Source organism: Bombus vosnesenskii, unplaced genomic scaffold, assembly GCF_011952255.1.
Source record: "Bombus vosnesenskii isolate JDL3184/JDL3185 unplaced genomic scaffold, Bvos_JDL3184-5_v1.1 scf7180000014105, whole genome shotgun sequence".
NCBI lineage: Eukaryota > Metazoa > Arthropoda > Insecta > Hymenoptera > Apidae > Bombus > Bombus vosnesenskii.
In genome coordinates this window covers 5,168,148-5,194,936 of record NW_022883371.1, presented here as the reverse complement: position 1 = coordinate 5,194,936, position 26,789 = coordinate 5,168,148, and the positions used below count along the sequence as shown (strand labels likewise).

General features: G+C 37.4%; 1 protein-coding gene across 5 annotated transcripts in view; it reads right to left on the bottom strand.

Annotated features, from left to right (window-relative positions):
• Positions 1–26,789, bottom strand: part of LOC117239573 (monocarboxylate transporter 10-like) — a 300,758-nt gene that overhangs the window by 90,538 nt on the left and 183,431 nt on the right. For all 5 annotated transcript variants that reach the window (XM_033505257.1, XM_033505258.1, XM_033505261.1 and 2 more), the window contains 2 exons: positions 11,072–11,571; positions 9,400–9,565 (listed from right to left, as the gene is read on the bottom strand). In XM_033505257.1, coding sequence (XP_033361148.1) covers positions 9,400–9,565; positions 11,072–11,242 — 337 coding nt within the window. In that variant the 5' untranslated portion in view covers positions 11,243–11,571. The remainder of the gene's footprint in view (positions 1–9,399; positions 9,566–11,071; positions 11,572–26,789) is intronic.

Below are 26,789 nucleotides of genomic sequence, written 5' to 3'. Positions count from 1 at the left end.
AAGCCGGGCGATAAAGATAAACGCTGTTTATTGTGAGTTCGGTATCGTCGAAGACGAACTCTCCACGAAAAAGAGGCAAATTGAAATTAAGTTTGATTAAAATTACGTTTCGTGAACTTAATATAGCGAATTGCGGTATTTTATTGTGCGTAACGTGTCTAGGAAATAGGGAAGGCTTTGTTAATATTCTAAATTAGAATTTAAGAGGATTTAATTCAATTAGAATTTCGTTTCACAGCTTTTGAATAGATTTAGAACTATTGCAGCGAAGTTAATGTTACTTGCTTCGTGCATTTTATTTCTATTTTTTTGAATAATTATGTGGATCCCTGTTACTCGACTTTCTATTTCATTTTTGTATCTGAAATTGTACTATGAATTGCGATTATCTCTTAGGAATTATAGAAGAGTTTTTTTAGTATTTTAAATTGGAATTTAAGAGATTGTTATATTTTAGGTGATAGTGACGCGTGATAGTTTAATGCGTGAAAGTTACAACGCGTTAAAATAACTGTGAAATAATTAATAATATCTAATTATTAGCTAATTTAATAATTAGCGATATTTAATTTTATGCTCTATTTTTGCTTTTGAAATAATTATTAATAGTATTGATTTATGTTAGGCTCCGTGATCTCAAAATTAGCATTATCCAATTGTACGACCCCACGACTGTCATTACCGAGTTCCCTGATCCTAGAATTATCGCTATCTAGTCCAACATTCGCGAAATTATCACTGGAAAATCCTATAAGCTTGAATTGTTGCTACTGGAACCTACGTCTTCCGAATCTACTGTCATTTCGATATTAAATGTCACGAATTTCTACTAGTTTGAAATTTCCACTGTCAAACAATGTTATCGTTATAGTTGTTTTCCATCGTTTTCTACAATTTTGCAAAGTCTTTCTAAATTTCACAGCATGAAAATACAAATTTTGCTTTCCTTGTTATACTATTTGCTTAGCTCCCAAAAATCTCTACCATTTCTATATCTTATTCCTCATTTATATTGTTTCCATTATGATATTTCTATTACAATCACGGATTTTGTAACCAACGTTTATTGATACCAGTCACGATATCTCGATATTCAAGAATATTCAAAATACTAATTTCTGTTTCTCTTAAGTAGCCTGTTAAGGCTACGACACAGAACTTATACTGTAGATTCTGCCAAGTTCACAAGCACAGTCTTGTTAAAATGATTACATTGAAAAAGGAGCTTTAATTGAAGAAATTAAATGTTGTGGGTATATAGCTTCTACGTAGTATAAAATTTTCGTATTTCCTATACCTATGGAGCTTTACTGTATATCCTGCAAACTACACATGCTGAATCGTAACAATGTAAAACAAATAATAAATAAATTCTGTGATACGCATACAAAGCCCAATAACATGAAATTTAATTCCTATTTATTCTGACAATTCTCCAATTTTTCTGTTATCACTGTACGTAATAAACTTCATTAATTCTCGACTTTTTATTGTTATACAACCTCCATACACGAATATTCATCATCCGTTCTATATTTTCTATTTTCCATCAGAATTTCCATTACAGCGCGCGAAATATTTAATTCGAGGTTAATGGAAAATTTTTCAACGTGTTACAAAATTGATTCCGGACAAAGAGAGAGAGAGAGAGAGAGAGAGAGAGAGAGACAAGTATTCAGTATATCAACGATGTTTCCATCTTGCAACATCGCAACCCTGTGCCACGGACCGGGGATGAAACGAGTTGAAAGAAATGAAGAGGAAAAAGGAGAGTCAAGTGGGTTAGATAAAAGTGCTCATGAAAAGGAGATGCTAGTTGCTATGGGGTGAGAACGAGGGCCAGCAGTCTTGTGGTCGAGGGTTCACGAAAGCGGGTCGATGATTTTCAACCGAAGAAATGTACAGAAAAAATCTTGGAAAAATAGTGTTCCTCCGTAATTTCGCATCTATCGATGACTTACAGCACACATATTGTTCGTCCACGTTTTGCATTCTCGAGAAAAACAGCTCTGAAAGTTCGATGGTAGTTTATAATTAAATAAAAACATTTTACATTGCATTTATCGATGCTATTATAAAATTGGCTAGAAATTGTGCATTTGTCCTTTTTTAGAAACACAAAATGACGATGGTGGATCATGGTTCTTGAATATATCTTTGTACATACGAAATACAAAAATATTACTTTTGACAAATTTACGAAGTAGACATAAATATGACTTTTATGGCGCAAAAAGTAACTGTTAACCGGAGAACTATCATCCATGCGGAGAAATTCAAATTTCAAAAAACGTGGACAGGCGATATGTGTGCGATAAACACGTTTCTTGCTAATGAAACGTGCGATTAAACCTGGAAAATAATTCGTATAGAAAATTTAATTAGCGAATCAACTGACGTAGTGTGAGACGTGAAAACGTCACAAGTCAAAACGTTTTTATTAATTGTTTTATATAATATTCTTCTATAATACTCTTCGATGAACATTTTCGGAAGCAAGAGAAATTTTCAGAAGCCACAGGAAGCAGAAGCGCGCAATTTGAATTTCCATCTGTCTTTCGGCCACGGGAACCAATTTCTTAACGTAGATTCGCAAACGAGCTCGCGTGAGCACAGCTTGCAAGGAAAAAGGATGGAAAAAATTGTAGAAACATAAATAGTAGAAAGAAAAAGTTAAGTAGCGCGAACCAAAGCAAGAGCAAGTAAAAAAAAAAAAAAGAACAGGAATGGGCGTGACACGTATTTTTAATTGTGGCATGACCGTTCGTGCCGGCATCGCTGAACGTTCCTTTCCGCTTCTTTTCCTTTCTCTTCTTTTCGCCTCTTAATTACAACGTACAACGGCAAAGTTTCCGCAAACAGCAAAAGTTCCTCGTAAAATTCGTCTTTACAGGGCTAATGAAGTTTTAAGCAATTTAAAGTAGAATTTCAGCGACGCTCGCTGTTTGCATTTTTATTACGCTCTTCTGGTCACTGTTGGAAAATGACCTTTCCTCCTGGACCCATCGAAAGCTTTCCCACCGCGTAAAAATAAAGAGCAGCGATGACACGTCGTTGCAGATATTTCAATTCTCTCTGTTACTCGAAAGAACGCAATTAGATCTAATGTGGTCAAGTTAAATATATTTTTTTCTCGAAATAAGAAAAACATGGATGCACCTTTCAATTTCTGTAGTCACGTGAAATCATACTACTAAATGGTAGGAAATTTAATACAGTTTAAGAGATTGGTATTCAAGTGCTATAACAGATATAACGCGTGCAAAATACTTTTTGCAGCTATTGTATAAGTAGAACTTAATTATTATTAATTATTGTATAGTGTTGGATTGTAATCGTACGGTGCTTGTCCCGTGTTCGTAGATCTTCAACGGTGGCAGACTAAAATGACGAAAATGTTTTTAATAATTTTCATTTCGAAGTGATTTTGTTTGGGAACAAAATCCTATTGGTTGCTGGACGACGGGCAGAAAATTTTTAACAGACAACTTGAACGATTGTCAAGTTAGAGTCTCCTGGAAATACAAGAAATTGGAACAATCCAAACAAATAATGACTGAACTAAGGCTGATTCAAAAGTAAAGCTAATAAATGGTATTATAACTTGGTGTGGAAATGAAACGGAATTAATTTCCACGTCAAATGTCTTTCCAATTTATCATCCTGTTCTTCTCTCGATTCCATTTGAAAAGGACAAAGCCAGGATATCCAAAACTAGTTTACCTTCATAATTAATTACCGGATCGCACGAGTTAGGCACATTACGGTTAATTTTCTCCACAGTCGACTGGCAGAACAAAACTCGTCTCTTGCAGAGAACGTTTCAACGTTCGTTCACGTGTAATTTAAAATCCTCTCTGTCTCGGCGATCAAAGAGACAATTTTATATTTCCCTTCGATATTCTTTTCTCCGTCGACGAGAACGAAGATTCGCTATTTTCCTTTTAAATTTCCATCGATTCTACCATGAATAATCTCTCTTTCCTCTATTCCACGACAAGCGGTTGAGATACGAAACGGAACACTCATTAACGCACCGAGTTCTGACGAGCAAGGAAAAGCTGCAAAAGGAACTTCTCTTTCCATTGGCTGATAGTGCACAATAGCCGGAGATCGGACGCAAAGGCGAGAAATCAAAGGGACGAAATATTCTTAATTACAGTGAGAACGAACGTGAGCCAACGAAGGAGATAGGCGCGTGGGTCGGCCGAAAAATGAGGCTGCTCGTGAAAAATGGATCGGAACCAGGTTGAAAAACAAAAACTGCGGACGACGAAATTGCCATGAAAAGGAATTACGACGCTTCCTCCGCTTTGCTAAGATCTCGCCGCCATCGTAACTTACCGCTTTGATGCAAAACTTATGAGGATCTTGTGCCGTGAATTTCCGAATTTCTCTTCCTTCTATTTCTTTTTTTTTTTTTCTTACTTTGTCGGATAAAATATGTAGAGTAGAGGAACGGGTTATGTTTCATGCGGTAAGGTTGTTCTTTCAATTTTCCAAAAGGTTTTCTTGTACGGAAACTAGGAGGAAGAATATTAATAGGACATCTTGAAATGGATGAAAGTAAAATGAGACGGTCTCGGTCAGACGTGATTGAGGTATATGGTCTGATTAGAGTGAGTTTAATTAGAGGATTGCTTGAGAAGATTTTCGAAAGTGGTTTGCTTCCTGAGATGTATACTAATTACGTTGATAGTGAAATTTACCTACATTATCTAATATTAATTAATCAAGTAGTGGGTGAAGCCTAAGTAATGAAGTTGCGAGCCTTATGAAAAATGTATGGCGTCAGTTGAGCTCTTAAAAAGCTATACAAAGTGGCATTATGAACAAGTATTATATTTCAGGATATTTTATTATCTATTATATTTCTTAAAATATAAAGTATAATAGAATATTATTTTTATTACTGTATATTAATGTGTATTAATAAATTATGAAAAAGTATATCAACGTATCAAGACCTTAAATACCAATCTCATTTAAAAATTTCGCAAAACAATTTCCTTCCTCAAGATTCTTTTCTAAATTTTTATTATTGTAACACAATATAGTAAACTATATAAAAAAGCATATATAAAAAATATCAGTTTGAATCATAAAAAAAAATAGCAGAACATTCTTTTTCCTAAACATTCTCTTCCAAAACAAGTTTCCTATTTCAGGAACTACAGTATCTACTTCTACCCGGCAACGAAGTCACAAAACACTGACCACAATAAAGAAAATCCAGCGACATATTTCCGTTTCTATTCTGTGGCAGCCATGGTGGAACAAAGAAAAACACTCGTCCCGATTGAAGCTTCTGGTTGATATATGTGCCGGTTACACGGGAGATTTGTCAAAAATCGATCGTGGGCGAGATACAAACACGCGTCTCTTCGAACGAATAGCAAAAAGTCGAAGGATTTTAAAAGAGTCCGACGATTTAATTGTCCCGGAAAGTAGATCGAGACGTTGTTGCCGATCCGTGAAACGATATCAGCAATTGCGTCGCTTCCTGTAATAATTGTTTTCCGAAGAAAACCGCGAGCCCGAGTAATTTTCTTCGATAGAAAACAAGCAGCGGTTTTTTTAACTGCGGTTCGAGTTTCATTTTTATGATTGTGCGGTTTAGTGGCACTTTTGTACTGAGAGTTTCGATGTGTTCTCACTGCAGTTAAAATAGTATCGATCCCAGTAAAACGACTGACGAAATGTCTCAGTGAAGATTTGTAGTTTGGTTTCTCGCTTTTCGATAAAATAAACGTAGAGGGAAATTAATGGAATGTACTGTTACATTGTTGTCGAAAAGTGGAACGGTGTACGAAAAACAGCTTATTAAGAGATTATTGTTTTATCAAGTTGCATTGTCTGAAAATATCCAATGGAAGTACCAATGGAGGTAGAAGTGGAATTGTTTATTTAAATACTCTGTGTACAATAATTATAGGTTTGCAAATCAATTTGACGTTTTATTAAACTGAATATAAAATGACTATCATAAAATGGAATGTTCATAAAGAACTATAAAAGAATACTATTAATTAGAAGTTAGAGAAAGAGCGAGAAACAGTACAAGTAGTAAAAGTTCGTCTATGGTCAGACATCTCGTTCAGCACGTCGCAATCAATATATTTTTTGATATTAATTAGAAAGAAAGCGAGAAGTAGAGTAAGTAGTAATGATCTACCTGTGGTCAGACAATATCTTGCACTCGATACAGTGATCAATATCTCATAGTATATCGTATACGCAGTTATTTAATAATAACATCAATGAAACAATTATTTGAAAATTGTTGAATTATTTATTTTGTAATTATTAAAATAAAAAGTCACACTTGGGAAATTAGTAAAAATTTGAATTGTTTAACTATTCCATTCCTATCGTTAATAAACATAGCAATATCGTAAATATTCTTCTCAACTTTGATCTTTTCCCTCTTTTTCTATTATACAAATTTCTTTTATGCTATCAAATTTAAATTCTGAAAAAATATCTTAACATCCCATAACCCCAGCAGACACTACCATATTCCACATAAACCCATTTATACACACAATATATCTTCAGTAATATCCACTATCATAAATTTCTCCCTTGATAAATCCTAACTACCTAAATCATCTTTAACATCTGCCCCCAAAATTACCATTCAACCTGTCGCGTTAGCATTATATCGTCAACAAGAAAAGAGAAAAAGAAAAGAAAAAAGAAAAAAACGAATGAACCAGCTTATCGAAAACAATAGAAATAAAACAACTGGGAAAAGCTGCGATATCGGTAAATCGAGCGAAAAATCGGGAAATTTCGTATCGCCACGGATATTTCGGTTGGGATTGCGTGCACGCGGGTCATCTGCATAATACAAGGCGAGCGTGGCGATGCCTGCAACTGATTCGAAATCGATTCTTTCGCAGAGGGCGAAAGAGGGTTTACCATGCAAATACAATTGGAAAGGGTCGGTTTGTCCAATCGCAAGTGTCCACCGTGTTTAACCGTAACGCGAATTCGTTCGAAAACTATGAGTGGGTCGCGCGTCGTGGTCAGCTTCGAAGCTTGTAAATGACACGACAAATTAACACGAGTCAACGTGGCCGTGCGCGAATTTCATCGTTTCAGCAAAATCGTAACTGTACCGTGAACCTTTCTCTCCTTCTCTCGTTCATTTCGTCAATTTGATTTTTCCCACCTTTTCCTTGTGAAACACACGTGCGGTTCGGTTGACATTCGCCACTGTCAACTTGTTGAATTGTTTCCCTTTTTCACGCGCCTCTGCCAGCTGACAGGCCACTTGCGAAATTCCTGCGATATTTTTCATTAAAACGTATGCGATTTCGTTGTTCACTGTGACAGCGACGATGAAAATTCCGATAGAATTTTACTGTTATTCTTTTGGATTATATGGAGAACAATACGTAGAATTTTTACACCTTTCGTCACAGTAGATATATTGCACTGGGAAACGCGAATATATTTTTATTTATACTGCGCTTCGTAATTGTTGGAGTTTACGCGACTGTCGAAGTCGATACACGTTGCTCGACTAATTTAATTTTATGACCTGTACCGTTTCGTCGTGGCTTCTCAGCTGATTTAGGGTCCGACGATGCGAAGATTCCTCGCAACGAATCGCCGATATTTCTTAGAAAAATGCGAATAATAGCAGGAAAATCTTTTAGACAGTTTACAGTAGAGAACAATAGAAAAATTAAAATTGATATTTGTATGTATAAGTGAGAATAAATTTTGTATTAAATTTTGTCTGTACCAAACACCTTGCTAACAACCGTGTATTCTAAAATATACAGGGTGGTTGGTAACTGGTGGTACAAGCAGAAAGGAGATGATTCTACGCGAAAAAAGAAGTCGAAAATATAAAATAAAAATTTTTCGTTCGAGGCTTTGTTTTCGAGAAAATCGACTTTGAATTTTCGCTCGGTACGCGTACCGCACGCCGTAGATCGTTGTCTCGATGGAAAAATTAAAAAAAAAAGACAAAATTTAAAAAAAGATTTTTAAAAAAAGATATTTTCGACTTCTTTCCGCTTGTACCATCAGTTACCAACTACCCTGTATAATATATCATATTACACATTCATTGTTTTTAATAATTATAATTCATGATACTTTCTTAATTTTAGCTCTTTAAACTTTCTTTTGTCCGCCACTCTGTATACAATGCTGGATCATCTTACTCTAGTACGAACAAAGGCCTATAAAGTTAAACGATTTAAAAACTCTGAGATATTTCCACTTGTTTTGTATACGAGGAAGTACTGTTTCATTTAACGCGTTTTGCATTTTATTCGATTTCTCGGGGGCATCTTTCAGCGAGATTGCGCAAGTTTTCTCGTAAAGTCGGTATAAGAACGACTCTATCCACTCGGCCCTCTTGGTAAACTTGCTCATAATCTCAGAATGCTTCTGTTTTCGTTCTCACGGCGCGACGTTGCTTGCCAGGACACCGGCCTAATCCGTTTCCGTCAAGTTTCGCGACTACGTTCAATATTCAACAGCAGGTGAATGCCGAGAGAGGAAGAAAAAGGGAGGACCAGAGAGACTTTTTCAACGCGTCAGATTGAGAATCGTCGTATGTGTGTGACGAGAGGACACCGTATTTCAACTTTGGAAATATCCTTTCCACATAGTGTCGTGAAAGTTGCTCGAAACATGAATTCAGCATTTGCAGAAGATGAAAAATCTCTTCTGTTTCGCTTAAACAATTTTATAGTATACGTTATCCTCAATTGTAAATACAAAATTTCGTTCTAATTTCATTCCAAGATTATCTCAGTTTTAGAAATGCTGATCCTTACAAACTTTGAACAACGAAACAATTTAATCGTGCTCGATCCTGCTACATTTTAGCGAACAAACAGGATTCCTAATGTTTCGTGAGAGACTGCAAGGTAAAATTGGAACGAAAAAGCATGCGTAACAACAAGACATTTTTCATATTTCGCCCTCTAACCGAAGATATTCTTCAGCGCTAGGAAAAGATCATTGGGTGGAAGATGATCGAAAGCACGTAGCAGTAGTCGATGTATATCTATAGAGTTATGTGGAATATCATACAGTGAAGGATATATAACGTAAAAAATGTTAAAAATTGATACGCTGTGTATGTTAGTAACCTTTATGCTACACATTTTTCACATATCGATAACAATCATCCACAGCATGCTACGTTGTACGTATATTACGCTTATTCGCTGCTCTTAACAAGTATAAATCCACGTTAAAAAATCATGGTGTCACCTTATGTTTCTTATTTTACAAACTTCTTCTAAACTTTTTCCCGATATTTTGATAAAACATATTTTATGTTTATCATATTTATTCATAGTCGATGAAAGCAGTCTTTTTTCATAGCCGACAGGAAGAATTCATTTTTTATAAAGGTGTACTCACCACCGTGATAGGAACTGCCCCGATGAGGAGTGTAGATACCGTTCCTGGGCTCGGGACAGTGGCTCGGCGTGTAATACTGCATTGGATGATGCACGTAATTGTTCGGGGTGCTCGGCACGTGTACCGGATGGCAGTGCATACATCTTCGCGGTGTCTCCGGCACGCCCTGGACAAAAGAAACATGTCTGCAATGCATCGAGAAAGGCAATAGCGATCGGGCACGCGAGAACCAATGATAAATCGCGACGATCGACGACGCAGCCTGAGAATTAAACGTCGCTGGATATCCGCCGACAGGGTGAAAGTGTCGCTGGCCGAATACCAATTAGGGGATGAACGCCCCACGCAATTCTCGCAAACTGATCGACGACGCCTACCTTCTACATTTACCTGTAAAATGCGCGATTTCTGTGTCGATAATCGAATCAATCTATCGTATCTGATTCGTGGAACATTAGGATAGGATCTTTATGATTTTCTTTTGTATGAGTGGATAAGAGGATAGATAAGACGATCATGACATAGGCTAATTAGATTCTTAACGGAAACGTAGTATAAATATTCTTTTTTTTTTTAATGAGAGGAGAATTAAAAGGTAAATTGACGAATTTTATTTTTTGTCGATTTGTTAATTTTATTGGAGGAGTGCGTGATTAGTATTGAACTTTTGGGGAAACAAACAACGTACTTGGATAAATATTTATGAAGAGGATGTCCTAAGTGATAAGGAATTTCAATGTGAATTTAAAAAAATGTGATCGTTAGATCATCCTCTTTTCTGTGACTTTAAAACATCAAAGATCAAACTCTATCATTCGTTTCCATTTAACAATTAATCTTTCTTCTATCCCTAACTTGTACGATTCCTGTGGTTCAGAATTTGGTTAAATCAGCTACCACCCTGTCAATCTTTTTAAAATTTGCACTTGCTACTCGACGAGATATTAATCAGTCGATAATCAATCACTGCAAAACAATACGCTTTCGATAAACAAAAGACCGTCTTTGGCACATCCTCACACCTACCCTTCATCTTCTTCTTTACCATTCTGTCAATCATCCTAAAATTTCCACCTATTGTTACAGATTAATCACTTAACCTACGATTTACGTTCGAGAATTTTGGGCCGATTTACATTTGGTCCGATCATTTACTACGGGATATGCCCGAATATTTACGTTTGGCCCGATCATCGTACTACGGGCTATGCCCGTAATTGTAGGTTAAGGGGTTAACTACTAATGAAAAGGAAACATTCAACTATTGAAAAACGTTTTGTTTCAATGAAACGCGTTTTTAACGAATAAGAAATCGTCTTTGGCAGATTTTCGCATCCATCTTTCATTATTCAGCAACCTGAAAATCTTCTGAACATTTCCACGATTATTACAGATTCTACATCGAAATGCCAATTGCTCAACTAATAGCCAGCTATTGAAAAACGATTGTTCCTTGGACAAATAAAACAAAAGATAGCTGGTCGAAAACCGATAGCTGAAAAAGGGGTAGAGCTTGCAAAACGGTCCACTAAAACTTTAATGTCGGACTTAATCCACGAATTTGCTTATAACCCGACGCGTTCTCCGGATACGATCACCCTAACGATGATAATCCAACGACACGAAAACGACGGGATTTTTCTTTTTTTTTTTTTTTTTTTTTTTTAAATACCTGCATAGAATGCTGTGATCGGAGCGATCTTATCGAGCCAGCTGGGTGAAGGGAGGGCACGCTACCACCGAAGTTCATCGCGGAATTCCTACAGCCGCCTGGGGTGGACCAACCCCCGCGCACGCTGGCCGAAGTCCACCCCATAGTGCTACCGCAATCGTCCACCAGCATTTTCACAGCGGACCGGACATCTCACTGATCCTCTTTCGTCGACTCGACGACCTGCAATTCCCTGGATTTCACTCGTCGTCTTGCTGCTCTATCGGCGGAAGCTTGCGTAGTTCTAAAACTATTCTTCGAAATGATTGTCCTCGATATTATTCTTCAAGGTAATTCCTATTTTCCTGTGATTGTCGTTAATCTGAGGGACGCTGGTGATCGACCACGTGGAGATTGAGATTGAAATTGAGATTGGTCGAAGAACGACGGTGGTACGGTGGCTGTTGGCGAAACTCATCTTTCGTTGCTGAGGATTCAATCGTCTCGATTCAGGCGTGGATCTGCAAGCAGAAAATATGAAACGTGGGTGAAATAGAGAATTGGCGAGCGCTGGCTGTCGATTAGAACTGTAATTAAGCGGATGGGAATGGCGAGAGAGGTAGCAGAGGTGAAATGGGACGCGGATTAAAACTGTACTTTACTCGATGAGGATTCCAACGGAACGATGAGAGATAAGAATTTTACTATGTTCGATTTCTTTTTCTATATATCGTTGAGATTTTCGTGCTACGTTAAAGATATTCTATAGCACATATAGAATAGAATATTCAAGATTCGCGTATATTATTTTTCTCATCTACGGTTTATTGTTTCACGAAATCACCAAATTACGCTACGCATTATGGTAGGAATAAAGGGGCTATTTAAGGATCATTTTTTTTTTGTAGGATATTAAGAAGAAGTGTGTATTAGGGATGAAGTAATTTTATCTTTTTATGGCATGATTCGAATGACGTTATATGTTACGACAGAGATACACATAGACAACATTTAAGATTCTCCTTTCCTGTAGAACGTTATACCACATTTGTCAATTTGACTTGAGAGAAGATTTTAGATGATCTCAGTTTGTTTAAAATAATAAAACAATCTTGACCAACACGGAAGAAGAGAGTTTACGCTGACAAGAAAGAAGCTGAAGCTATTAAACGCCAGCCAAGATGAATTACCAAGTGTCCAAGCGAGCGGAACAACTTTACTAAAAGCACTCTCCACTTCAATATCACCGCAATTTACGTTCTCATAATCAGAATTAATCTGCAATTAATCCCGTGTCCCGTGCAAATAATCTCAACTACTGGACAACGGGGCAGAGTGGTGGAAAAAAGTAAAGCAAAGCGTAGACCGCGAATAAAACAATTCGCGGAATGAGTTTCCTCGCCGGTCTAGAGACGAAACGAACTGTGATTTACATCTGGAATGCCCGTCGTCATGGTTAACCGATTGGCATCCAAACGCGGATTAATCCGCGTGCTACGACTGCCTTCTGTCACCAAACGCGGATTATTACGCGCGCTGCGACTGCTTTTTTTTATTTCCATTTTAATCTAAATAATTTTCTTTTAAATAAATAATTTTTACTTTTTTCCACTGTTATAAAGAACGTAAGATGCGATGTTTGCGAAGTAACATTGTCTACCAATCGTTTTGAACAGTAAATTTTCAATAAACTCCATGAAGAAATCGGATGTCATTTACTGTATCTACGACAGACCGCGCGCGGTGGTAGGGACCAGACGTTAGTTGAATGCCGCTGATGTATTCAACTGTCCTCTTAAGTAGGGCCACGATGCAAATGGGTTAAAAAGTTTAATCCGCGTCATATGCATAAGTAAGCGGACCGACGATATGAATCCGGTTTGACCTGTCTGTTCAGGGCGCGGTAATTTATTACGCAATCGTTGCGTACTTATCCAGCCAAGCCAAACTATCACCAGCATTTAAATTGTTTTTTTTATCAATAGGTACAAAGATTACTTCAGGTTTTTTTTATAAAAATGAATGACACATTAACCGGTCATTCGCTGAATATTCAAAAAGCGAACGAGGTTCGTGAAAAGAAGGGATTGGACGTGTTCATGTGTTTATGGAAGGTGAATTGAAAATGTTGAATATTGATATCCTAGGTGAATATAAAAATTACGGTTACAGAACCCTTTTAACAAGTTGAGTTGATTTTTTTATGGTAAACTACAACATACGTATATCGAACGTGAAATATTCCGTTTATTTATATGGAACGTAAAATATAATAATATATAATGTTATTACAGCGTGAGACGAGTTATATTTAAGGCAATCGTTAATAAATAATGTTTAGACACAGAAATATAAAGAATGTCAACGCAGTCCCTTGATTCTTTTCAGCAGTTTAGGACGATGGATCAAACTATCGGTAGAAACACCGATTTTTCTTTGTGAAATTCTGTTATGAATTTGTAAAAAAGAAACACGATTCTTCATACAGAGTTTTCGTAAACTATAAGAGGATAAAAATTGAAAGAAATTACTATAACAAATTCTCGGAATAGTTATTTAGAATCGACTCTTGTACCAGTTTTATAACAATAGAAACCTCAAGTTTCAATGAAAACGATTCATTGTATGTTTTTCATTATTTATTTTTATTTTATAGCTACTGAATGACAATTAAGATATAATGTTCGAGCCTAACGTTCAAATACATCATTTCACCGAACAGTTCAATAAGTTTCAAAGATTTTGATCAAAATTCAAACTTGACAAGTCCTGGATGCTTCTTTTCCATACAAATATAATTCAATAAATTTATTATACATCGATATGTGTATGCAATGGATCACGTTCGTACGGAAGTTCAAGTTACATACCTCCAGTTTTTCCATTAACGCGCTGCGAATTAACACGCAAATGGAAAGTTTATTCCAACAGATATAACAGGATTTTACAGGGAAATTTGGTCTCTGCCCGATGCTTTTCCTCGTTAGCATACACAAAATACGTAGTTTAACATAAATGATCTTCGCTTACGAATACGAGAACAAAGTTATGCGATTACCCGACCAGCGTGTACCACGAATAGTTGGAATAATTAAGGTTTTATACTAGTTGGAAACAATACCGTTGTAATACACACGAGAGTCAGCCATTTCGTATTATTTCACGAAAGTTTCTTTATCGATCCATCCTTTTTCCAGGCCGAAAATTTACGACTTCCGACGTTGATCCGATGACCGGCCGTTTCGTAAACTCGATACTCGCGCGGTTTCACGGTCGCGACTGTGTGCGCAACTTCCGCAATAAGAAGGACCGTACCGGAAACAAATGGCGGATTTGTATGCACCACCAGCGCTACAATCTATATATTTCAATTTTAGCGGCGCTACGTTGCGGAGGAACCTCGTTGCGGAATGCAAAAGCATGCCGGGGCCGTAAATCTTTTTACAAAACGCTTTTTAATCGAAACACTTTGCGCAAACCCGCCAGCCTCGCCCGTGCCGGAAGTTAGCTTTCCGGCGGTAAGAATTGTTGGGACCAAGTTTTTAAACGCGGCACGTGATCGGGCAGAAATTTAGCACGAATTTGTTATTAACAGACTGTAGATTTTTACGCAACATGCGTACCGTGCATCTAATATGCGAATATTGGGTTGTCCGGAAAGTGTTTTTCTTTTACGGACACGTCTTTTACAACAACGCGTCTTTATACAAACGTGTAACCTAATCTATCGAACGTTGTGATCTTTAGTTCGATAGAACAAAATGGATTATACGTAATTGGATAAAATAATATAAAACGGAAAATTTTAGATAGCGAGGATTAGATAGAGTATTCTAATTAAGAATTATACTTACGATTATGAAATATTTTTATCAGATTGTATAAATAATTTCTCTAGCAAATTTTCGATGAACAAGAATTTTATATTATTTTATTGAATTAGGTATGATCCGTTTCGTTCTATTTCTATTATTACGTTCGTGCATAATTCAATAAACAAATGTAAAACAAAAAAACATTGTGCGAAACTTTTCGGACGACCTAACATAAGTAAAATGTTCCTAAAATATTTATTACAATATTTAGTACATAATTTAGTTATGTTCACAGAGATATAAAAATGTATGAAAGTCTACGGTTTAATCTTTGCTAAATGTTTAGTCTGTTCGGATATCGAAAATTGTTTAATTAATTCTCCGCGCTGCAGGCGTTGTAAATTGCAGATGTTTATGCAAATTTATTATAATTATTAATATATTAAAGATCTGTTTTGCTCTTTAGATAAATTATTTCGAACGATTTGTACATTTATGTACATTCCTTGTGATAATATATGAGCAATCGTAGTCTGGTTGGAAAAAGGTGACTTTGTGACACTGAAATTTATGTTTCATATTTATTATTATACACTTGGTGTGTTAATTACTGAAATATGTTCGATTCATTCTTTGCGTTAAAAATATTACAAGAATATGTTTCTTAAGGTTATATTAAGTTAATTTAGTTAGTCAATTTGTTAGTTAATCTTATTCTGAGATTTACGTGGTAACTACCTAATTAATAAAAGTTAATAATAATAATAATAATAAATAATAATAATAATAATAAATTGATACATCCAAGTTGCAGTAAATGTGTGAGCAAAGAAACATGTTACCTTCTCCTATCATAAAAATTCCTGCTTGTGAGAGTTAGATTGATTAAACGTTAATCCTGTTACGTCTTTGACTTGTTTTCAACTCAATCATGTTTTTACGTTGTAAGAAAGTTTCTTAAGTCCGAGGGAAATATAAAAGAGCCATTGTATACGCGTTTTCTCGTTTTAATTTTATGTTAAAGTTTCTCTTGAAACGATAAAAGTCGTGTTGCTTGCTGAAACGCGAGAAAGATTGGACCATAAAAATTCGAAGGAAGGGGAAATTGTCTCAGAAAACTCTTCTGTCGCGAATGATGATTAAACTTGTTATTCATAAATCTTTCCGTCACAAGTTAGTTAAATATAAATTTAATTTAAGAAAACATCTGCGACACGCGGGGGAAAACTCAGACGTTCGAATCTCATTTCTCATTTCAAGAAGATTTTCACTCGTAGATCAAAGCTCGGAAAATTCCCTGTAATGTACGTCTTCTTAAATTTACATTTCAATTCCCATCCAGAAATACGAATCTTTGATTAAAATTCCAGTCTGCATTTCGTAAAAGAGTTTCCAAAGTTAATGTCAAAACTTACATTCGTGTTGATTAAAGTTTTCTTTCTGAATACCACTTTTACATCATTCGTATCAGATCTTCACGAAACGAAATGATCAAAATCTCAATGGTACTTTCAATGAAAAAGTTTTAATCGTTAAAACAATAATATTCACTGTACGTATTCCTCCATTGAAATTGTTCACACCTAATCGCTTTTCCGAAGTATAATTTTTCGAAAGCTAAATTAACATCACAACTTCCGCACACTTTTACTGCGTCGAATAGAAAAGTTTATAGCTTTGTTTAAAAAAAGAAAAAGATAATTCGAATTCGACGTTGATTCCAGTTAACATAAAGCGACAGAGAAATGTAGAATATCAACGAAACTTTGCTCATCACGTTCTTTTCCTATGATTTTCACGCGTAACCTGCTAATAAATAATAAACTTCTTCTTACAAGAGCGGAATATCCAGAGTACGCACGTCTCTTAAAAAGTTGCGCTTAGTGATTCCACATTTGCATATTCTCTATGGAAACATCGTTCTGTAACGCCACACTTATGTCTCTCCCACGAGAAATCCCTTCTAATCCTTCTTCCACTTATATCCTCCGGCTGAACCTTTCCCCAGCAAGGCAAACAATCCCTGTTCCATGCAAATCATCATTTACATTCCTTTCTTCGAGAGAAAGACCATCTTTTTCCCCACTAACAAAAAACCAACCACATCGCACATTTTCCCAAGATCGTCCTTTTTCTCGAAGAAAACTGCGTTAACACTCTGAGGCTGAGGCGAATGTTTCGCCTGGCCATGAACCTGACAAAACCTTGTAACGTAGCTCACATCTCACCGAACCATTTCGCTACGTACACCTGCCTGGTGAAATAAATTTCGCTGACGTTGTAAGAAAGTGCGAAAATATATCGTTGAATATTAAAAAAAGAATATTGAAGCGAAATTTCAGTTGCTGTCCGATGGACACGTGAACTGCTATAAAATACGCTACGGTATGACACTTCATTTTTGTCGCATCTCATATCGTGTTCGCGCATTTCTTCTTCAGCGATGTTATCTAAATCATTCACGTCGTTGATAATTGTTTAATTCATCAAGTTTATCGTATTTTAATCGTATTTAAGAAATTCAGTAAGACTCGTGTCATCGACCCACATCGTGGCAATCGATGTGTTAAACGGAAACCACTGAATGTTAACGCGAGTTTCTATTAAATGGACAAACAAGAAATTATAGATAGCGATAGAGAATCAGTGAATTTCTATTCAGATCGTACACGCATGTAGAAACCGGTAGAAGGAACGTTTTGATAACTTTCTAATGCCTTTTCATGTTTCTTTCATTTCTCGTGTAATTAAACTGTAATTGACGTATCGTTTCAATTTTATTTATTTATTTAAGATAACATAGCCTGCAATACAGCTCTCACAAACCTTTATTTTTAGCGCGACTCACTTTTGAAGATAGTAAGTTTACACGAATCACTCGATTGCTGTTTGCTAATTGCTCGATTGCTAATTGCTGTCGAGGATTGATTGACAAGCATTTCAAAATTTGACTCGATATAGGTACGAGAGCTGAGAGAACGAAGCCAGACAAAAATAGTAACTCTCACGTAAATTCTAACCAAATCTACTTTGTACTGTACATCCGACGATTCACGATGAGCAAAACTATCCTAATGAATAGGTAATCCACTCTCATAGTTTAATATTTAAGGTAACCCACAATTTCACACAGAAGCAGTTCGTAACCGGTTAAATACTTCGCCACCTAAATTCATAATAGTATGGTATATAGTGTAGGATCTTTACTACAATTAGTTTATTTACAACAAATGGATTGCACAGATGTTGATTAAACAGGAATCGATGGTTGTTTAATGTGAACTAATCACAATAACGTATTATAATTAAGACAACTAGGTAGTTAATTTGCAACTATCGTCACCACGGATCCAAAGCTCTCTCTCTCACATTCTCTCGACAACTTAATTCGCACTCTCTGACTTCTCAACTAACACTGACTGTTAATTCGACTTTTTCCCTTAACATCTCTCTGTCTCTTGTCTTAGCTCCACCACGCACGTGTTGCACAAACGCTCGTGGCCAGGATCACGCAGACCTTTGCCGCGAAACTATTCGATTGAAGGACCCATTACTGCGTACCCTCAATAGTCTTAAGGACCCATTAAAAATCTCAGGAATTTTCTAGCTAAGGTCCTTCAGATCGAACAAGCATCTCTTTACTGAATCGTTTCTGAAGCTTATTGTTTACTACGGGACGATACGGGAAAGTTTGTTTTTCTTACGTATGATACTTCACACTAGCAACTTCTTTCATCCAATCAGAAGCAATGTCTACTGCCCTCACTTTCCTAACCAAAATTGTCATCAACAAATCCGATGGTCCCTTGCGTTAGACACACCCATCGCTAGCTTTCCTCCGACACAGCATCGCCACTTTACTTTACTTATTCTTCATCGTTAGAATAGCCAACATGTCATTACCGGGTTTCTATCCTTAAATCAATCACTTACTTAGTTTATAGATACGCATCGGTGTAATTATCTTCCTTACAAAGTTGACGGAATAAACATTAATTTATACCTGTTAATTCAGTGTAAGCTCAATTGAACCACTCTTATTGTCGTAACAGAAATCAGGGGATCGATCAGTTCGTGGCGTCGATTATGGTCGAATGGTCGAATAAACAGTAAATATGCAAAATAAACATCATTTATACTATTAGAAGCAATCTCAACCAATCTACACATCCCACACGATCACGAACAATCCTAAGTAGCTTATTTTTCACATTTTCTTCCAGTACAGTCCACATTTCCTCAGACGTAACTCTGACAATAGAAACCCGAGAGAATCATAAAATATACCCATAAAGTTTATATCAAAGAGCATCAAACAGCTGCGGCATTCATTTCGACGAGCCAGCGTACACCGCCATCGGTGTTCATTACTCCTATAGCAACCGGAAGTCGGGTATTAGAGTGGTCCAGAGACCAGCTAGAAAGAGGTAAGTTGACACAGGCTTGGGACTTGGGATCGTGGAACGTGGATGGCCAGTCGTAGGGCCGGATAATCCGACTAGATTGAATCCATCGTTGTCGAACGTGTCACCAAGCTCGTGCAATCGTCTGTGCGCGCCATTTTAACCCTTAAAGTACCGACGTTGCGCCGATGCTTATTTTAGTCGCAACTAGTTTGCCACTCTGACTGCCACGTCGAAATCACATGTTTCGCTCAGGACATCAGGATTTTTATTATACAAAGCATATAATGGCAAAATAATAATAAATTGATGATGTAAGACAACATTCTTGCCCAATGGACCGTTTATCTTATTGGTGATCACGGGTGATCACCGTGGCGCCTTGGTAACAGTTGATAGCAACATATTATAACGAGGCTTCGCTTATTTCAACAAACCAGTCGCATTTGTTATTTCGTCGTAAGCAGAACGTGCAGAGTATATTGTTGAAACGTGTAGAAGATTTTAGTAAACAGTATTTGCTCATTCTATATATAATAGTAAGGTATGTTCACACTTCTAGCTTCAATTATATGATTATAAAGCAGCATTTACGATTATTTTCTAAACTGTGTTTATAATAATATTCGTAGATTAAGATATGGATCAAACACAGTGCACCGTTAGATGCAAGATTTGCCCTCGTTCTTTTTTTTTTTTTATTGGTGTTCTAATAAAAATGTCTAATTGTTCAATGGGGCGCTTTTTATTTCAAAGTATCTTCTATTTATCGGTTACATTCAAAATTGTCAATTTTCATACAATTTTTACAATTGTAAGAAGTTGAAGCGCTCCGGTCACCAATGACCAAACGTGACGTCACAGGAAAAACTTATGTTGGATCGTCGAGTAGGTCTTCGGTCTTTTCTTCCACCAATTACAAACTTTATTCCAACACCTTGCGATGATACAATTAAACAAAACGTAGGGTGTTCTGTTCGATAATCTCCTGTCAGTTAGTGTGTGGCGTTTAGCGTATGTAAAATTGTTTCCGTGCAGAAACGTGACTGCAGAAGGGTTTAAGTCTTATCCGACGAGCCAATATTTTAATCTCACTTTCGCTTTAGTCGGTTAAGAGGCTTACAAAGATCCGGGAAAATTTTTAGCATAAAGGTGAACTGAAAAATCGTACATCGATTACGATATTTGCTTACTTTCGATAGAGATTGATTTTAACGACAGAGAAATACAATGCAGATAAAAACGGCCCAAAGTTGAGGGGAAATTCATGATTGAATTTTAAGATGTTGAAGCTTAGCTCGTCCAAGTAATCCTACTTTGCCATAAATGAAAATCTTCTGTTGCGAATAACGTACGGACCAGTTCAACATTCGTATCTTTGATCTCGAGATAACGAAATACACAACGTGTATAGTAACAAAAAAAAAAAAAAAAGAAACAAAAGAAGCTTGTAAAATAAGAAGTATAAAAAGAAGCTTTCATCTAACAAAGCGGATTTATATTTAATAAGAGCAACGAATAAATATAAAATTGGATTGGTCATTAAATTCGTTTGTCTTTCGCTAGCGTATGCACTCCGTGAAATGTTATAAAAGTTATTTGATGAATTTCTTTATTCGTTCTTTTCGATAGAACAGACATAGGTTACTTCTCGATTACGCAGATTTTATCACATTTATTTAACGAAATGTGAACAAATTTATGCCACAACCTGATATACACCATTATCAATAGAAAAATTATTAAAATTCATAATGTGTCAATACTCAGATTTCTCTTATGCGCCATTGTGTACCAACTTTATTTTTAGACAACAATTTCGGCGCTTGGCCATCGAAGGATAACTCCTTGTGTAGGAGCTGGCCATATCCGATTCTACAGGGAAACTTTCTTCGCAAGCGTGCGCCGACTGCCGAACGTCGAACAAGACACGTTTTATCGTTACTAACAAACCTCTTGGTGACCTTCCATTGGGGATGAGGGTGGAGGCGAGTGTCAGACAGGAAGTTGAAGCGAAAGCTACGTGCTTCGAACAGCTTCAAACAGCTTGCAGCAACAACCCGTGCTTCCGTCGGTCACGCGTCGCCACGCTTCGTGCGGAGACGCTTCTCGCGTGATTGTTTTGCAAATCGTTGCAAATGTCGAGGCGTGCTGGTGGTTGTCCGAGCGGAAATTGCAAGAACGTTGACTAAAGCTGCGAGTTTGGAAGCGTTGCTACTGGACATTTTTTACGGTGAATTTGGCAAGTTGATGATTGCGCTTCTTGAAAGGTTTTCTTTGAAAGCGTTTCGGAGTAGAATTTGGAAAATTCAGGGATGAGAGATTTTTGTGCGGCTACTTTGTGAGGATTGCTACGTTCGAAAACCGACAAATCGCGTAGATCACTCGTTCAATTGTGAAATACAATAAATATCAAAAATTCTATACATAGATTGTTCATTGTCCTCGCAAACTTTTTCGGTGTTGTTTTTCTTGTAGAAGAAAATCTGGAGGAACAATTTCTTTTTAATGTTATTCCAAGCAAAATTCAAAGCAATTCTTGTCCGGAGAAAATCTTTTTCTACATATCGAGCTTTAAAAAATTGCGCTGTTAGATGAGAGAAATTTTAATTCCTCTCCTTGCTATTTCCTTGTGAATTTTAATTTCCTTGTGAAAATTGCTACGTTAGAAGATCGAACATGCAGATTATTTATTTCGTTTGCGAAATATACAGCACGAATTTCGTATTTATTTCTTTAATATCATATTTCAATGTTTCATTAAAAGGAATAATAAATCTCGTTCGAACTATTCGACTTACAAAATGTTAGAATTTAATCTTGGAATTAGGATTAATAATCCGTGGAAGACACAATGTTTGTGTTGAAATAATACAATGTGATATTTATTAAACAATTATTTCAAGAGTTATAAATGTGCGTTCTGGAATGTAGACAGTTGGCTAGTTATTCACAGACTAACTGGCTTAGTGACCCATGAAAAGGTTTAGTAAACCTTGAAAAGGTTTAGAGCCCCACTCTCTATGCAGTAATGAGTGTGACCTGTGTGGGTGTCTGTGTGGCGTCACATGTGGCACAGAACCTTCTAGTAGCTTCTCGACGTGCCCATCTAGAATGTTCCATCCATATCCTCACGCTTCTTCCGGCGTTTTTTGAAAAAGCATGCACGTGCTAACTGCCGTGGTGCATTTCACGAACGCACGCTAGTGGGGATGGCGCTGGGCAACGAACGGAAGAATCTGTACGATCTTCATGCAACGCCTTATCTGCATGCGATTGATATCGTTGTATTCCAACACAAAATCCTAGATGAGAAGTTCTTTTAGAAATTACAAAAATTACCAAATGTAGAACACCGTTGAAAGGTCGTATACGTAGGTTACTTATTTCGTGTTTGTAAAGGATGTATATGATAAAAATTTCGTATCGTCTTATTCAATATCCGAGTATGCGAAATACATTCATCATTGAGAAGAAGAATATTCTGTTCGTATTATTTGGCCCATAAACTTCTCTAATCTGTGCGCAATATCTCGCGGTGAAGTGTATTATAGAGAACAGTGATCGATTTATCGGCAAAACGTCAAACAAAGTTAAATATCCCTCGTCGATCGAAGGATGAAATACCGAAATCGCGGTATCAGCATCGTGCCTCGAACTTCCGTTCGAAGCATTCTCCATTTTTGTCTTCCAGAATCCCTCTAAATCCAGAAATAAAAGAGATTCCATTTCAATTTCTTCCCTAGTCAGATTGGATTCCGGCTTAACGAGCGTTTCTTTCCTTTTTCTTTCTTTCTTCTTTTTTCAGCGGAGTTTCGATGGTTTCTTGGTCCTTTTTCCACCATTCGTAGGTCGATAATTATCACCAATCGACCTTGATGGCGGCTATTCGATCGCTGCAGTTAGCAGCGAAACGATAGCCATACGAAACACTGCAGTAGCTTCAAAGAAATTCAAATTGAAACACAAACAGCTGGTTTTTATTGCTCATTTATGCTGTTGGACTGTGTAATAAGCTCGTTCAGATTTCTCTAACTCCAATTTGAACCATTCAAAAGCCATACTGATCGACAGTGAAAAGCAAAGGAAAGTATATAGAATGTTACAATTTTTCAAGAATTTCGTATGTCTACGTACTGTAGCTATCGCGCGTAAATTTGTATAATATTCGAATGACAAACGAACTGATATTATGTTGCATTTAATATTAACAAATATTTTATCACTTGTCTTTCTAGTTCTTTAATGCGTTTAATTATAGTTAAAAGATAAATACATTTCTTTAGGAAACGTATCATTATATGCATGAGGTTTTTTATCAGATTTTTATTACATCTGCGTCTGTTTCGATTTTAAACGCGTTGTAAAAAGCTTCCTTTGAGCTTCCTTTTTTTACAACACGAAGGCAAGCAATCAAAAGGTTTCCCCTTTTGCAACGGAAGTTCATTGAAATTCACTGTAATCGTGGACAAATGCTAACTCTGTAACGAGACTCGAGCCTCGAACAATTTTCAGTGCTAAGCAACGTCTCTATTCAACGTACCGCGATGCACAATCATGCGACTTAATTATTTCAGACATCTCCGGACTCTAACGAGATTCATCCGGATACTTCTATACACAGATACTATACTATTCCAAACGCAGCATCCATTGATTTTTTCTTACCTGATGACGTTACTTCTCTTTATTATATTTCATATTTTTTATGTTTTATTCAATTGGAGTTCACGAGAGTCGACACTGAAAAATAGGAAACTAGATCTTGCCAACTAAATTCTCTTTTATACTGCGATTTCTTTCACATTTATCTTCGCATTTTACGGATTTCAGCATGTGCCTTATCCAAAGCCTCCGGCGAAAACCAGGATTAGGCAAATCTAACGTCGATCATCAGCAAATCCTATGACACATATGCTTTTATTTATTTGTTGAAATTACAATCAATTCTCGCGTTGAGAATTTTCAGTAATTTTTCTGGCGTGGCGCAGTGACATGGCTATTTATTTACAATGAGTTAATACTATTATAGCTAGATATAATTTATAAGTATTATAAGTAAGTGCATATGCTTAATTTGGATAATTAAGTGAATCTGACGTTTAGATCTAGCGGGTAGTGCCTCTTCAGCCTGCGAGTCTGGTCCGTCGTGTGGAGTAGTCCAGTGATTAGGGGGTTTTGGTGTTTGTTGATTCTTTTGCTGTATCTGTTGCTATATTTTGCTATTTCCTCTTTGACGGTGGGTATCTTGAGGTCGCGGTGTATCGTTTCATTAGTTACATACCAAGGTGCGTCAATTAGGGATCTTAGCGTTTTTGATTGAAAGCGTTGGAGTATTTCTATGTTGGAGTTGCTTGCTGTTCCCCATAGTTGGATTCCGTAGGTCCAGACAGGTTTTATTACGGTCTTGTAGAGGGTAATTTTATTCTGTATATTTAGTTTGGAGCGTCGGCCCGTGAGCCAATAGAGTTTTTTTAGTTTGTCCTTTAGTTGCTTCCTTTTATCTGAGATGTGTGTCTTCCACGTTAGTCTCCTGTCCAGGGTCATGCCCAGGTATCGGACTGTGTCCCTGCTAGGAACTGTTGCATTGTTGATGGTGACCTGGGGGCAGGTTTGTTTTCGGAGCGTGAAGGTTACATGTGTGGATTTCTTTTCGTTGACTTTGAAGCCCCATTTGTGAAACCACTTTTCCATGGAGTCGAGACTTCGCTGGAGAGTGGATGAGGCTATTACCGGGTCAGCGTGGGAAGCTAATAGCGCTGTGTCGTCTGCAAATGTCGCTATTGTTATATCATTTGATATGGGTAGGTCGGCAGTGTAGATGGAGTACAGTAGGGGTCCGAGGACACTACCTTGGGGTATGCCGGCTTCTATTGGGAATGTTGCGGAAGTGGCGTCTAGGTATTTAACCATGAATTGTCTATTGGTTAGGTAAGATTTTAGGATGGAGTAGTAGGGGTGGGGTAGGATCTTTTTAAGTTTGTATAGTAGCCCTTCATGCCATACTTTATCGAATGCCTGTTGGATGTCTAGGAAGACCGCTGAGCAATATTTTTTCTTTTCGAGTGTTTGGCTGATCGTATGCGTTAGGCGGTGGATTTGCTCTACTGTAGAATGATGTTTTCGGAAGCCGAATTGGTGATCTGGGAGTGTTTTCAAGTTCTCCAGGATTGGAAGGAGTCGGTTCGTGAGCATCTTCTCGAATAGTTTGGACAGGGTAGGTAAAAGACTGATTGGGCGATAGGAGCAGGTTTCGTATATCGGTTTACCGGGTTTGGGGATGAGGGTAATCAATGAGATTTTCCAAGCCTTAGGATAGTGTTCCAGGCGAAGGATAGCATTAAAAATCGATGTGATGAGTGCTATCCCTTTTGTGGGAAGTTCCTTGATTGCTCTATTGCCTATTAGGTCGTGTCCTGCTGCTTTCTTGGGGTTTAGGCGACTGATTGTTTCTATAGTCTCAGCAGAGGAGAAGGGTTCGATAGGAGGGGACATTTGGAAGGGGGTGTGCAGGTATTCAGTAACGTCCGCGGCGGTTTGGGGGGAATGGGGTTTGAATACTTTTGACAAGTGTTTTGCAAACAGGTCGGCTTTTTCTATGGGGCTTCGCGCCCATCCACCTTGCGGACGGCGGATAGGTGGGATTATTTGTGGGGGGCGTGTGAGTTTCCTGGAGGCCTTCCATAGTGAGTAGTTGGCGTCGGCTGTGGGGGACAAGCTGGCGAGGTATTTATGGAAACAGTCGTTTTTATAGTTTCTTAGGGTTCTGGATAGCTTTCTAGTTGCGTTGTTAAGTTTGCGTTTGTCCTCCGGTGTTCTATGGGTCTGCCATACTCTTCTTAGTCTTCGTTTTTCTGCTATTTTTTTAGTATGTAATGGGGGTATTCCTGTTTGCTGTTAGATGGCTTTGTCGGTGTGGAGAGGCGGATTGCGTTTATTATGCTCGTGTTTAAGTATTCCGTGGCTGCTTCGATATCTTCCTTTGTTTTTAGTGGGGTGAAGGCTGAGGTTGAGTGTGTAAAGACTTCTCTGAAGAGCTGCCAGTTGGTGTGTTGGTTGTGAATGGTGCCATTAGGTGTATTCTCGATGATTGTTGAACTGACTGTTGCTATCACGGGAGAATGATCAGAGGAGAGATCAGCCGAGGAGTTGATCTGGACGTGTCTTGATGGGATATTTTTAGTTATGAAGAAGTCGAGAAGGTCGGGTATTTTGTTGGTGTCAGTGGGCCAGTATGTGGGTTCGTATGTGGTGAGGTAGTTGAGGTTGTTGTTTGTTATGCTGTTTAAGAGGTTTTTGCCTCTTGCTGTAACCAGTCTGCTGCCCCATTGGATGTGCTTGGCGTTATAGTCTCCTCCAACTATGAATCTGTTGCCCAGGGTGTCCAGGAAGTTATCAAAGTCTTCTTTGGCGATGGAGTGTCTGGGAGGGCAGTATACTGCTGAGGTGGTGATTGAGCCATGACAGTCTTCTATTGCTACGTTTGTTGCTTGGAGGTAGTCTTTCTGGAATGATGGGAGT